Source organism: Mastigoproctus giganteus, chromosome 1 (assembly GCF_048544385.1).
Source record: "Mastigoproctus giganteus isolate SK-2022 chromosome 1, ASM4854438v1, whole genome shotgun sequence".
NCBI lineage: Eukaryota > Metazoa > Arthropoda > Arachnida > Uropygi > Thelyphonidae > Mastigoproctus > Mastigoproctus giganteus.
The window spans coordinates 109,446,657-109,462,235 of record NC_143575.1 but is presented as its reverse complement, the minus strand read 5'-3'; the positions used below and the strand labels follow the sequence as shown (position 1 = coordinate 109,462,235).

Genomic DNA, 15,579 nt, shown 5'->3' with positions numbered 1-15,579 from the left:
GTCTCAACCACGGACCTTACAGGAGTTAAAGATACATTTAGAAATCTTGTAGCATACATGCCTCTAGGGGGCATGCTGTTTTGGCTGCACGTGGAGGACGAACATCATATTAGGTAGGTGGTGGTCGTGTTTTGGCTGATTGGTGTAACTTTTGATAATGTTATGGAGGTTGTCCAGCCTGTTTGTCTCACGCAACCCTCGGCCACCAAAGTGAGTTGAATGCTCAAGTGAAGTCCACCACTATCACTAAGTACTTATTATTACATCTATTGACCTTGGTCAGAGGCGAGTTACGGCATCTAAAGCGGAGGTGCCCTGCCCGAAGCCAAACTGATTTGTGGAGGTCAGGCTGGCTTCATCATAGTAGTTCTGAATCTGCGTGTAGAGTAGACATTCAAATAGCTTGCTGATGACTGTTAAGAGTGAGATAGGCCGGTAGGAGTGGTGGCTTTTTTGGGTTCTTTAGAATGAGTTTAACATTCGCCATCTTTCAGAAGTTGGGAAGTGCCTTCACAGAGACAGGTTATAGAGTTTTAATAGTAAATTCGGGGCATGCTCTGCTGTCTTTTTGATAATTTTGGGTTCCGGAAGGTCTGGTCCAGGGCATATGTTTCCATTTATTAGGGCTGCTGCATTGTTGAGTTGTTCCATGGTGAAAGGGGGCTCTTTCATTGCCATTTTTTTAAGTCTCGTTTGCCGGGCAAACTGGTCTGTTCTGCTGTCATTGTTTGTATCTCTGGATGGAAGGTGGCGTCAAGGATATTGATTGTTTGCCCCTAGGTCATGGTCGTGGCCTTCGGGCGTTTTAGTGGCTTTAACTACTTCTGGGTGTGTTGGTAGTGAGCTTGTATGAGTTTCCAAGAATTTCCCGTGGCAGAGACCAGTAGCTCACAAGACTGGTTTTTGCACTCTGATTTGTGTTGTGTAATCTTTTCTTGCCTCTTTGTAATTCTATTGTAAGTTTTCAATTTCTACCGCTGGCCAGGAGCAACTGGCTCGCTGGAAGGCCTTTCTTCTATCTTGTGCCTCCTTTCTGAGTTGCTGGAGGTTTTGGTTCCATCAGGGCACTGACCCTGGTGTTGGGTTTTTCTTCCTGATGGCTCTCTTGCTGGCTTGTTTCATTTGTTTTAATTTTGGAGGATTCTTGGGTTCTCAGTACGTTGGAGTTCGCTCTGTCGCTGCTGTTTACTATTCTGTAGGGTGGTCAGAGTTCCCAATTTGCCTTTGCTATGGCATATCTATGGGTAGTTTGTCTGTTCAAGGTACTGCATTGATTTATTTAGATGGAATGTAATGATGCAATGGTCAGATGTTGTCCAGGCTTCGCAGACTCGTTGCCATGGAGACTTCCCATAACATGTTGCAGAAAGTGGGCTGGTTCGTAAGGAGTAACGAGATCTTCCACATGCTGCCTGTAATTGGCAGCTATATTTCCTAGAAAATCAGTCGAAACATTTCGAAAGGCGTTCCATGCCGATTTCTCGCAATCATTAAAGACACATCCGAACTGTTCATCTTTGAAAAGTTGCCTTATTTGTGGACCAATGAAAACGCCTGCCTTAATCTTCTCTGTACGAAGTCTTGGGAATTTCTCTTGCAAGTATGTGAAAGCAGCACTGTTCAATTCCTAAGCTTTTATGAACCCAAGTTTGATATTGAGTGATGGTAGCAAAACTTTATTTGGTCTACCAGAGGTTCAAATGCTAAGTTCTTCATTCCAGGTGTTAATAATTTTCATTGAGGCCAACTCATCTCACAGTGCATATCCTTGGCACAACTACCCCACTCACAGAGAAAGCAACAATACTCCAGGTGTTACGATTTTTGATAAGGCCAACTTCTCTTCTTGTAGTTCATATCCTTGGCACAACTATCCCGCTTGCAGAGAAAGCAACAATACTTGGTGTAACCCTTTTGTAGTCCTAATGAAATGGCAATTACCTTTAAACCACCACATCTGCCACTCATACTTCTGATAGTGTACACCTAAGAGGATGTTCTCCATATCTGTTTCTTTTTTGTGGACAGCATATTATTATTAGCCATATGATTCAAGGAAGCTTGAGGTTTTGCACACCAGCCAAAAAAAAAATTCTGGGTTACCCTGACAGAGAAAACAAGAGTTAGAAGTAGATCACTCATAGCGAAGAATGATCCCTGTTCAGGATCCTGGGTGTGCCAAGTCCATACTCACCAGATGTGAGCACCTGTGCAAGAGGTATAAAGGCAGTATATTTCCATTGCATAATAACTCAGTTTTAAGGCTAACCTTAGAAGCATCTATAAATAGTCTCCATTCTTCGGGAACATGCCTCATGTTCATTGCTCATTAGACTATCAACGACCTTACAGTGAGTTCACTTTTGATAGAATTTATCAGTCTTTATTTCAAGTACGAAATGTTGTCACTTTTACAGAATGATCTTCAAGATTCCACTGTTGTAGCCTCGAGGCCAAATGCTCTGCCTTATTCTTCTGCAGTTTGAGATCCCTGATGAGGTCATCAACAGTGGCATAGCCAGGATTTTTTGTCAGCAGGTACATTCACAAAAAAGATGCCAATTGCCTAATGCTAAAAACCACCTCAATACCAGATTTTGATGTTGGGGGTACAATGTACCTGCTGATCCTAACCTGGCTATGCCACTTTTCATTTTTGTGATCTTATGTGGTTCAGAAGGATAAAGATTTGGACAAAATGGTGGATCCCTTGATGTAAACAGCTGCTGTACTTTGTACATATCAAGTTGTGTATGTAAGTTGATGTTCATCAGTGTACAGAAAAATGGTTGGGTGGTTCAGGAATAGGTACTACTTCACTGTGGGGCATGGGACGATTTGCAGTTGGTACATTTGGGTATGTCACTATCCACTTTTTCTTCATTGTTATCCCTGTTCTAATAGGAGGCACCATACAGAAGTAAGTGTGTGACGTGATTTGTTGGCTCCTTCCATATCATAGGCACTGTGAAAGGCATAAAACGTAACTTTTGATTCACCATGTTGAATCATGATGAACAGGTGGAGCAGCATAAGTGTGGAGCCCAGTTCTTGTCCTGGTTGCCTACTTTATGCCCAAAATATATGTCTTTTTTTATGGCACAAGTTAAGGGACACTTTATTGAAGCTAATGTAACAGAAGTCATCTGGACTGTTCACACAATTATGGGGCATATTAACCTGACAAGCAATAAATAATGCACGAAAAGTACGAATCTCACAAAGAAAAATCATTAAATGAGAACAAATTACCCAGCACCTAGCCATTCAAGGATTCCAGCAACAAGAGTCGAAGGTGCATTCGAAGGACAACTTATCATGTGATGCAGAGCAAGGCAACAGTTGCTGATCACGTGATAAGAATGTGTGGTACTGAAACTGTGGTGTTGTCATGTGCTTTACAGAGCCTTAGTTCATAATGTAAAGTATCTTGCTAATGTGAGACTCCAACTGTAACTCGAAAACAAGAACCAATCAACAAACTTTAATTGATTTTCGTGTTCAGCAGCATAAAATGTCAAGACTGAGTATTTTAATTTTTGTAACATTTTACATTTTGAACAGTGTAATGTTAAAAATAATGTTATACTCTGTAATCGAAAATATAAAAACCATTTTGGATATGTAGTGCAATACAATTATTAGGGGTTAGCAGTTTGCCACAGGAAGCATTAACTGACCTCCCAAAAGATAAACCAACTACTTCCCAGACTATAAATCAATTAATTAAATTAAACCCAAAAATAATGCAAGACCACAACTAGAGTGGTCAGTGTATTGTAATGTAGTATTTTAAGATGGCACTCTAAAAATGAAGTGTCATTTCATGTTCATGAAGATTTTTATCCTCCACAGAGCCTATTAATTATAATGCATGCATATGCCAGTGAGGCCACACATTGATCAGCAGATAACTGTTAACTAAAACATTGTGTTCTAAAAATGCTGGCATTTCTCAATACTTATTTGAATGGGCGGAATAAGAAAACCATTATTCAACACTCATGGCTGGGATATTTTCTTAGGGCAAACTCAGTTAATTTTTTTATGGTATGAATTGTTTTTGAAATAAGAATTTTTTGATTCTCTAAGCCTCCCCATCCCCTATGGTATACATGGTTGTATACCAAGTTATATGGGTTGAATGTAGCATAGACACTCTTTGAACTTTTTGTATAATTTCCTATTTGCCCCTATATGTACTTGGTTTCTCACGACCTAATCATTCAATTATAAACATTTATGTGCCCTTAAGCGATTTGCTCTTCTAGGTATGACCTGAGCTTGTAACGAAGTTTCAACAGACACCTTGCAAGTGAATGTGGGGAGGCTTCCTGCAGACCTTGCAATTAGATCTGGCCTTGTTTGTACATAAAGAAACATTTCTCCCGAGATTCTTGGATTCGGGATGTCACAAGGCTAGGGTACATTCTAGAATGGATGATTTTAGCAAAAAACAATAACAGAAGAGTTATTTAATATTTTGCAAAAATATTAAATAACTTATTGGGATGAGTCTATTGAAAGTAGACAAAACTACTTTCAATAGACTAATGTAGCAGGCGCCTCAGTAGCCAGGTGGGAAGGAGCAGCAGTGCGTAGCACACGCTTCTTGATTAGACCGGGGTTCGAGCCCGTCACCACCAAATACGGAGGATGCGGAAAGGTCAGGGAATGACCACCGCATATCCCGGAGCAATATGGCCTTAGTTGCTAATGCTCCTAAAAACCAAATAACAACAACAACAACTAATGTAGCTGTAGGTTTGTATTTTGAACACAAATAGAAGACCCAAAAGAAGAAAATTGTGGACATATAAGCTTATGGCTAACAGTTTTGACTAAATGTTCTTTTCTCCTGAGAGGATGTGGCCTGGCTTTGAGATTGTGACCTCAGCACGGCTAATAGTGATTTGTGATGCTGTTGAGTCTACATTTATTATGATCAAATATGATAACCATTCAAACATTAAGAGTATAATTAAAAAGATCAGCTTGTACGCTGAGAGAAGAAAACTTATCTATTATTTAGTAACAAGACCTTTTTTTTTTGCCTGGATTGAGAAATTCTATATAGTAGATCTGCTTCTAGAGGTATGCATGGACCTATATTTTTTATTTTTATCTGGCTCAAAGTCCAGACCAGAAGTGTCAAACACGCGGCTTACAACTCAATCGAATGTGGTGCGAACCAGATTAAATTTTACGCTCACAACTGTGAGTGTAATTTTTGTATCCTGATTTAAATTTTGAGAAATTTATCGATAATAATTTAACGTGCAAGGAGGATAAACTTTTTCTCCGGTGCCAGTGGCCATCAGTGTGAATCAAGTAATGACTATATGATATTGTCACATGTAAATTTAAACTGCTGAGCTTAGTTGCTAAGGAATTTGTAAATATTTAGTCTTAGGGTTCATATAATCACATCCATCCGAATTAAGCATTATACCGTTTCCATTATTCACTCTGCTATACTTCCTAACATATAGTTCTACTACCACTGATGGTGAATGTGGCAGTACCTGGAGTTATCATCTGAGGAAAGGGGATGCAGAATAAATTATGCTGGTAGATTTAAGGCTCTGAGTGGCAAGAGTAAAATGAATGAAGACAAAATTTTCACGGTTATAAATGATTCCAGAATTAGGGGCCATAAATTCAAGTTACGGGTGCAGGAGTTTAGACTGAATTGCAGGAAGTTTTATTTTTGCCAGTGAGTTTTAAATTACTGGAATAAGTTACCTACATAGGTGGTTGAGGATGACAGTTTGGGGAAATTCAAAGGTCAGCTGGATAGTCTATGGGAGGAGGGAAATGCATAGTTTTATTTCCTTTTCTTTTATTTATTTTATATACTACTTTACTTTTTTTTTTTTTTTTTTTGACTAGTGCAGCATAAGCCTTAGGCTTCCTTGCACCATATGGCCATTACTAGTTGAAAGCAAAAACTAAAACGTTTCTGCAATTTAAAAAGTTTGTCCAATGCTCAAGGACTCATCTGAAAATAACTAAATAATTCATCTTAAATTAACATTGTTGACGGTGACTATTATCAGGGAAACGGGGAACATTCTGCAAAAAGGATATGTGGAACAGGACCAGGGTATGTCTGCCAGGGGCAAAGGTTGATGACGTTGTGGAGCAAATATCATCTTTTAAGGGCACAAAGGGTGGTATCATTGTACACGTTGGCACTAATGATATTAAGAGTAGGAGACCGGCAGAATTACTTAACAAGTGCAAGTCAATGTTGAAAAAAAGCTGAGTTAGGGTTGAATTTGAAAGTGTCTGCAATTCTGCCCAGACACGATAGGAGGACGAATATGATGACAGCCTTGTTGATCAATTCGGCCCTGGAGAGACTGTGCAAGGCTCAAGGGGTCAAATTTTTCTCAGCCTGGTCTGTGCTTGTTAACAGGAGACTGCTTCTACAGGGATGGGATACACTTAAATAGAAAGGGTGCAAGAACATTTGCTGATTCTATCACGGCAGAGTTAAGTAGGTCGGAAAACTGCTAGCTTGGAGGGATACATGGACTAATAGATTAACAGTAGCCGCTGGCAGAGGTGAAAGTGATTCTTGCACTGCTTCTGTTGAAATGCAATTGGGCAGCAGCCTGGAAAGCAAGGCAATGGGGATTTCCAAGACCGTTGGGAGTCATAGTGGAACAAGTAAATACATGGGCTGTGTTAGGGTAACTAAGAGTAGAAACAGGTGCATGAATACCAATGGCTAGTAGCATAGTTAATAAATTTGATGATTGGTTTTTTTTTTTTTTTAGGAGCATTAGCAACCAAGGCCATATTGCTCCGGGATATGCAGTGGTCATTCCCTGACTTTTCCGCATCCTCCGTATTTGGTGGCTCGAACCCCGGTCTAATCAAGAAGCGTGTGCTGCACACTGCTGCTCCTTCCCACCTGGCTACGGAGGCGCCAATAAATTTGATGAGCTTGAAGTGCTAGTCAAGACATCAAAGGCAGATATTGTTGGGATATCAGAGACGTGGTGTCACATAGACAGAACAGGAAGGGAGGAGAGGTTGTGTTGTTAGCTAAGAAACACAAAATCTAAGGCAGTGCACCCAATTGATGTTGGTGGACGACACAATGTTGAGTCTGTTTGGTGTGACCTAAGCACTGGAAAAGGAAAAATGAGAATAGGTGTGTGTTATACGCCTAATGAATCTGACGAGTATAATTAGCAATTGTGCAGAGAAATAGAGTGGGCCAGTAAATCAGAGTGTCTTATAATGGGGGATTTTCATTTCCCAGAGATTGGTTGAATTAGGGGGTTAGTTGCTCACACACTAGCAAGGCTTTTGTGGATTTATTGGATGATTGTTTTTTACAGCAGAATGTTCGGGAGGCAACTAGAGGGAGTAATACTCTTGATCTGATTATCAGTAGTAATTCTTCTTGCATTAAGAATCTGCAGATAAAGGAACCACTAGATGGCAGTGATCAGTGTGCTGAAATGGGATTTACTCAAAGAGGTAACTACCATCAGTGGTAAAGGGAAGGGTTTTTGCTTTCATAAAGGTGACTACAGTGGTCTGAGACAGTATTTAAATTCTATATAGGGTGGGACCAACTGATGATGTAAATGGATGTCAGATGAACTAATTAGACATGTGGCAGCGAAGAAAAATGCATGAGATACATATAATTTAACAGGTGACACAGAAGCCTATGATAGATATAAGCTGTTCTGTAACCAACTCACAAAAGAGGTTAGGCAGGCAAAGGCAGATTACGAGAAATCTTTGGCAAAGGATGCAAAGAGTTCTTTAATTATGTAAACTCTAGAAGGAAGGGGATAAATCAGATTGGTCCACTTGATATCGATGGTTCAACTGTTGATGATCCTGCTCAGGTAGCTAACAAACTAAATCAATATTTTGCATCAACATTCACACATGAGGAGTTATTCAGGGAGGGGAATGCCAGAGATGTATTCAACTCTTTCAGTAAGCTAGATAATCTTGTAATGACTGAGAGTAAAGTGGAGGAGAAATTGTTGAAGATAAACACAAAAAAGGCACCCAGGGTGGATGGAATCTATCTAGTTATATTAAAGGAGGCGGCAAAGGAAATAAGCAAACCCTTAGCCATAATTATGAGAGCTTCCCTGGATTCAGAGGAGGTACCCATGGAATGGAAATGTGCAAATGTGACTCCAATCCACAAAGGGAGGCACTGGTTAAAGAAAGATTGCAAGATCATCTATAGCTGAAGTCTTGTCTAGATGATCTTGTCTAGATGATTGCAAGATCATCTAGACAAGACTTCAGCTATAGCTCAGACACAGCATGGGTTTGTTAAAAGGAAGTCCTGTCTGACCAATTTAATTGGATATTATGATGTAGTCACAATAGAACTGGAGGCAAAGAATAATTTTGATATCATATATTTGGACCTTAGAAAGGCTTTTGATACTGTTGCACATGGAAGACTGCTGCACAAATTTGAGCAGTGTGGCACTGGAGACAAATTGCTGCTATGGATAAAGGGATTGTTGAGTGGGAGAAGACAGAGCGGTAATCAATTGACACTGCTCTTCATGGACTGTTATTAGTAGAGTCCCCCATGGTTCAGTGTTGGGTCCATTGTCGTTTTCTGTATTCATTAATGATAGTATATCAGGCTGAATGTCCAAGTTTGCAGATGATACGAAGGTTGGCAGGGTTGTTAATGATACTAATGACAGTACGCTGCTGCAACAGGATCTAGAAATGTTGAGCAGATGGGTTGAGAGGTGGCAACTGAAGTTTAACCTTGACAAATGTAAAGTACTGCATATGGGAAGCAGTAACCCCAGAGTAACGTATCAACTGTGTGGTACTACACTGACAAGGTATGTTCGTGTCAGACGGCACCTGGGATTTTCCCCATCTCCACGTGTGTTTCGCTGTATTCAGGACAGTACACTGTCAAGCCAGAGACTTGAAAGTGTGTGGGCCATGTCTGTGCAGTGTGATATGTTATGCCCATTGTTTGCCCCGCTTATTTGCCACCAGGCCCCTAGCGGGGCCCGATGTTGCCCATACCTTGCCACGTGGAGGCTGGCCGGGTGTATCCTATATCACAACAAATTGCTCTGGCAGGTCCTACCACTTAGGTACTACACTGACAGTGACAGAGAGTGAAAAGGACATGGGGGTAATTGTGCAGGCAGATATGAAGTTTTCTGAACAGTGCAGACGGTCTGCAAGAGTAGCTCATGGTGTCTTGTCAATGATATAGAGGAATTTTTCTAACAGGGATAAGGTGATTATCCACTTGTATAAGGCAGTGGTCAGGCCACACCTTGAGTATTGTATACAGGTCTGGAGGCCTCATTTTAAGAAGGATGTAGGGTTGGAACAAGTACAGAGAAGAGCAACAAGATTAGTGAATGGAACAGGTTTAAGTTTTGCAAATTACAGTGTCTGGAAACTAGGCAACCTGCAAGGTGATCTTTACTGAGGTGTATAAAGCCTTGAATGGTTTGAGCACTGAGTATGCTCAATGCAGATGGGATTCTTCCTCTTGCTCAGAATAATCGCCTGAGAGGGCAAAAATTCAAATTGAGGAAGACAGTATAGGATAGATGTGTGGAAATTGGCCTTTAGCCAGCAGTTGACTGCTGGAACAAACCTCAATCTGTCATTGTAGAAGTTGATAGCTTAAACAGATTCAAGGCATAACTAGACAAACTTTGGAGCAAGTGAATGGGTGTAATGAGAAAGGGGGGGATGTGGTTTTTTTTTTTTTTTGGCTGATGCTATATAAGCTTGCTTTCTTGCGTCATGTGCCTTTGCTATTGCTAATGCTAAAAGAAATGCTGATGAAATTATAATTTTCCAATATGATTTATATAGGAAGTAAAGAATTAAGAAAATTTTTTTTTAATTTTTAGAATTAAAAATTTATTTACATTGGGAACACATACAAATAGACAAGTTATTTTTCTGCTGAAACACATACACACACAGGGTGCAGCACAAATTGTTTTACCAAGAACATAAACTTGATGCAAGGCTGACATGTGTCATAATTAATATTTTGCCAATGATTTTTTCAGATTGAAAAAATGAACAAGAAACTATACAGGCACTGCATCTTCTCAGAAAATGGTGACAACCCAATAAAAATTCTGCTGCTATTATTAGAGCTTTTAGAGAAAAGTTCCCCATGTTCTGCCACCAAACTAGCAATCAAGCAAATGACAACCTGGACAAAAAAATTTAAAGAAACATGAAATGTAGCCAATATTCTTAGTAGTGGTAGGTGAAAATGTGAATCATCTAAAGAAAATGTGCTAACTGTTACTCAAACATTTGCCCAAGTCCTATAAAATAACTAGTTAGGTAACTAGAGAATTTGGCTTATTTGATCAAAGTTAAGAGAATTAAAAAAAAAAAAAAAAAAAAACACTTACAGGCCAAATGCTGTTACGAACACTGAATGAACATGATCCTGACACGAATACTAAGTTTGTCATGTGGTTCCAATACCATATGTAGCTATTCAGTAATTTGTGGATATCATATGATCAAATGAGAATACATTTAAAACAGGCATATAAAACAACACAACTAACTGCTGGAGTGATAACTCACAACAGATGGCACAACATGAATGCAGAATGATCTGAATTCACAAGGATTTAACAGTCAGGCTGGGATTTGTTTGCATGATGTTGGAGGCCTCTATTATTTTGATGTTACTGTTTTCACTGAAAATTATCTAGATAAGTTGCAAAGTATTGCTGTCAGAAATAATAAATAATCCAAATTTTGAATGCTCATTATGGCAACAAGATGATGCTCCACCACATTGCGAATGTGATGTTCATAAATTGAAAGCAATGTATGTTCCAGGTATGAGCAGGACATCACAGGATGGTCAAATTGTTAATTCTGTGAGCTATGGCTAGCTCACAGATTTAGCCATATGATTACTTTGTGTGAGACATTATAAAAGATGCATTGCATGCTGAGAAACCAAGATATGTGGAGCACGTGAAACCAAGAATAACCAGTTTCAGAAACTCCACATGAAGGACTTGCTCAGGTATTTGTCATTCAGTGACTGAAAGAGACATGTTTTCAGTATAAGAGATACTTTGAACAGGTCTTTTACTAATCTATATTCATCAGTGCAACTGAATAACCTTTGAATTTCTTACTGAAGGTTTTTTTTTTTTTTTTAAATGGTGAGTTCATTTTCTTTCAGTAAAATGACTTATGCTGCATCCTGTACATACAATACACTTAATGGCATATGTATACTAATTTTAAGATAAATATACAAAATATTTTATGTAATGATAAATGTCACTGTGAATGGATAACATTTTGAGGAGAGATATTTTTTTTTAACAGGGTTCAGTAGTAAACAAAACTTATCTTTATATATGTGATTATAACATATGCATTTATAAAAAGATTTTACTGTGATACATTTTTAAATGTAATGACTTCCAAAAGGTTCTTTGTTTCCTCTGATATCCTACTTTCATTTTCTGACAACCAGTTATCAAGGGAAGGGAACAATAATTCTTGTTTACAAGGAAATAAATAGAGGAGTGATGAGAATGTTGCTTCTTGAACTTCAAAGGGAACTAAAAAGTAAAAATAAAAAAGAAATATCAAGAAAATAAATTAAATGAACCACAGAACACATGAAATAAATTTTAGGATTAAATAAATTTAATTGAATCTCCTTAGAAATAAACACTTTTCATTTCTTCCCATTAAGCACGAGCACACACATACAATAGTTGGGAAGACATTGGTAAAATCAGAATTAGAGGCATCCTTTTCTACAGAGCTGCCAAACGTAAATTAAAGTAACAACACAATCTGATAACCTACTACAGTGTCAAAGGAAATACAAAATAGAATGAAATCTAAAGGAAAAAAAAGTATGAAAAGTGGTATTTACGGTTAACTGTTATACACGATGGCTATAATTACATTAAATGATCCAGCTGGTTTTTATGTTGCTGTTGTTGTTTGTTGTGGTAGTTTTTTGCATAGGGGCTACTTGGGCCATATTGCACCTCCCAAACTAATTGGGTTTATGTATGAAAACTGCCTGGAGAGCAGTCAGAAATGGTCATACATTTGAATTTGTTTTAAACAGAGAAAGAATTCAGAGAGAGATTTGCTTCTTTACCTATGATGCTGTTGAGAGACAAAGGTTCTTGCAGATCTGAAAGAAATGCATTGGGCATTATTGAATAAGCTACACTCCGTGAGTATATGCTTTATTGTAAGTGAGTGGGGGAAGTGCATACGCTGCAGATCACTTTCTGCTTACTGGATCATTTTCAGTAAGCAGAAAGAGATGTGCGAGGTGAATATGACCTATTTGAGTTCTGGCCACGATTACTTCTTTCCTATTTTCACAAAGGCTAGAAGTCCATACTTGAGGTTCAGATTTTAGTCGAAATAGCTTGTTATTTGTTTGATTTTCCACAGAAGTGTCTATTGTTCCATATATGTTTTCTGTATAATGTGTCTATAATCAGAATATGAGACTATCATTTGTTGAGGCTATGCTAGAGGGATGCTTTGCAGCAGCATTCACACATTAATTTCCTGGAATACTACTGTGGCCTGGCATTCAGGAGAATAACAGTTTGCAGATGCTAACGAAGATGTATCTGCTCTTGTTTTATGAGGTTTAATAAAAGATTATAAGGTGAGGAAGTGCTTTTCAAAGCTAAAAGAGCACTCTGTGAGTTGGTATATATTATGTTTTTATTTATTGATAGGAGTCAGATGTTTTTCAGAGCAAGCTTAATAACATGGAGCTCAGCAATATAACTGCTGCATTTGGCGGGAAGTGAAACTGCAACAGTCGTATTAGGAAAGACAAGAGCTATACCCATTTTATCATTAGACTGAACCATCAGTACAGATCTTAGTAAAGCGGGGATACTTTTGTGTATGAGCAAAATGTAGTTGTTGGATGTTAATATTTGCAATATCACCTTTATCCCATTGCTCAAAGTAATTATCACAAGAAAGTGTGAAGGTAGTCCACGGGGATCCAAATATTTTGATTCTCTGAGGATATTATCAAGCAGAATGTTTCAGCATTCTGCTAGATTCTGCAGCCTGATACCAGTAGCCTGAATTGTTGCAAGCAGTGCATACACTGCAGAGCACTTTCTGCTTACTTGTATGCAGTAGTGGCAAAATAGGATGAGTGGGGAGGCTTTTAATTTCAGCTCAGTAGTTTATCAATAACATCTTTCTTCTGATGCTGAGTGGAGGTTCATGAGCCAAAAAATAAAGACTTTGAACTGGGGATGTTCCGTATGCACCTAGGGCTATCCTAAGAGAAGAGTGTCAAATGGGTTTAAGACTGGCTAAGGTGCTCTCCCTAGCAGAGTTATAAACAGGTGCTTTGTAATCTAGCCAAGATCTAATAAGGACCTCTTAGTAGAGCATGGTATAATGATCAGCACCCCAAGATGTAGTAGAGATGACCCGAAGTATATTCATTTTCTTTGTGCAAGTGGTTCGTAGATATTTGATGTGCTCCTGGAATTTTAACTTCTTATTAAAAATTAGATCTAGGAGATGAATACTGTTCATGATTGGAAGAGGATGATTGACCATGTGTAACTTGGGTTCAGGATGCATTTTGTGCTTGGTGCAGAAATGTATGGCTGTAGATTTCTGTTTGGACAGTTTGGTATGCTGTTGTTGTTGTTATTTGGTTTTTAGGAGCATTAGCAACTAAGGCCATATTGCTCCGGGGATATGCGGTGGTCATTCCCTGACCTTTCCGCACCCTCCGTATTTGGTGGGATCATGGGCTTGAACCCTGGTCTAATCAAGAAGCGTGTGCTAAGCACTGCTGCTCCTGCTCACCTGGCTACGGAGGTGCCGACTGGTATGCCTACTGTTTCTTATTTGAAACTGTGGGATGGTAGCTGTTAGTATCTGCGTTTTGATATGATTGGTGAGACGTCAATAGTAGAAGACTAAATGATGTGATCATCAAAAGAGACATGATTGGTAAATTTTGTCCAGTCTACCTTGGAAAATTTCCATTTTGTTTGGAATGGGTGGTTTGAATTCTGCATATCAGCAGTTAGTGATCACTGTTTAGAGGATTGTCATGCACTGCCCACTCTATAATTGGGAAGAGGATTGGAGAGATTGAGAGATCTATTGCAGAGGCTGACCCAGTAGGGAAATGGATGCAAGTGGGCAAATTTATATCAGTCGAGTTTTGATTTTTATTTTCTGGGAAAAGTATGGCATCCTGACTCATTGCTTTCTTCCATATCATCATCTGCATGTATTTCAAGCAAATCTTGGTTGGTTTTATCATCTATATCCATGCTTGATAGGAGTGATAGCTTCACCTCAACAGGATCTGATTTTTGCAATAGTGTGACATTCTCTCTGTCATGTAGCATTTCAATAAGCTCACCACGTCAATCTGAGACCAGAGAACCCCATGTCGAATAACGGTTAGATGGAAGATATACTGAGACCAATGTCAGAGTGACACCAATTATTATACATGTGGCAATAGATTCCAATGATGTTTGCAAAGTAATGTGTCTGGAGGGGGTGTTTGAGTCCACGAATATGGCTACTCCTCCATGAGAGATGTTAGTGTCAGATCAATCTTCTGTGAAGATAATATAATTTTTGACTGAAACAGAGATTTTTAGTGTTAAATTTGTTTCTTGTAAGCACATGGCAGCAGTATTGTAACGGTGAATTAATTCATAGATATCATTATTATTGCTGCAATTTGATGATATGTTCCATTATTTGGTCTCTAAGTGAAAGATGAGTCCATCTGCTTTTTGTGAGTGGGTTGTTTATATCAGTCGAGTTTTGATTTTTATTTTCTGGGAAAAGTATGGCATCCTGACTCATTGCTTTCTTCCATATCATCATCTGCATGTATTTCAAGAAAATCTTGGTTGGTTTTATCATCTATATCCATGCTTGATAGGAGTGATTGCTTCACCTCAACAGGATCTGATTTTTGCAAATTCTCCACTACTTTACAATGGGGAAGTCTGTGGGATGCAATTGTGAGTTATGTATTACTGCTTTGGTCTACTATGTTTGGTTGAGATGGATGTGTCTGGAGGAATGGACACTTCTATCTGACATGCTACTAATTGGCGACTGTAAGTAGCAGAAGCATAAATGTATTTTGGCATACTTAATTTTACCTGTTTTCTTGCTTCTTGGTAAGAAACTTTATTTTATATTTTTGAGTTTTTTTTCCCCAACTTCCAGAATTTACAATCTTTGGACTATGCTGGATGGTTGCCCTTGCAATTAAGACACTGTGCAGTTGGTTCTTTGCATTCTGTTTGTGTTTGTGTATGAATTTTACACTCACACTTTGGACACATTGCATCTCCATGGCATGCTGTCTGGGAATGCCAAATTTCTGGCATTTAAAACATATGGCCAAATGCAGCAGTTTAAATAGACTGCTTTGACTGAAAGCCAGTAGGTTTGGAGAACTGAAAGTTAAGATTATATTCCGGGTAGGGACTAAACTGCTGTCTTTTTGGATTACAATTCTTTTTTGCTTGA

General features: G+C 38.7%; 1 protein-coding gene across 1 annotated transcript in view; it reads right to left on the bottom strand.

Moving 5' to 3' along the window:
- Nucleotides 1–11,237: 11,237 nt before the first annotated feature.
- LOC150091095 (uncharacterized) overlaps nucleotides 11,238–15,579 on the bottom strand; it is a 334,378-nt gene continuing 330,036 nt past the window's right edge. The window contains exon 16 of the mRNA XM_090374226.1: nucleotides 11,238–11,609. Within this exon, the coding sequence (XP_090230352.1) occupies nucleotides 11,437–11,609 (173 nt within the window). The 3' untranslated portion in view covers nucleotides 11,238–11,436. The remainder of the gene's footprint in view (nucleotides 11,610–15,579) is intronic.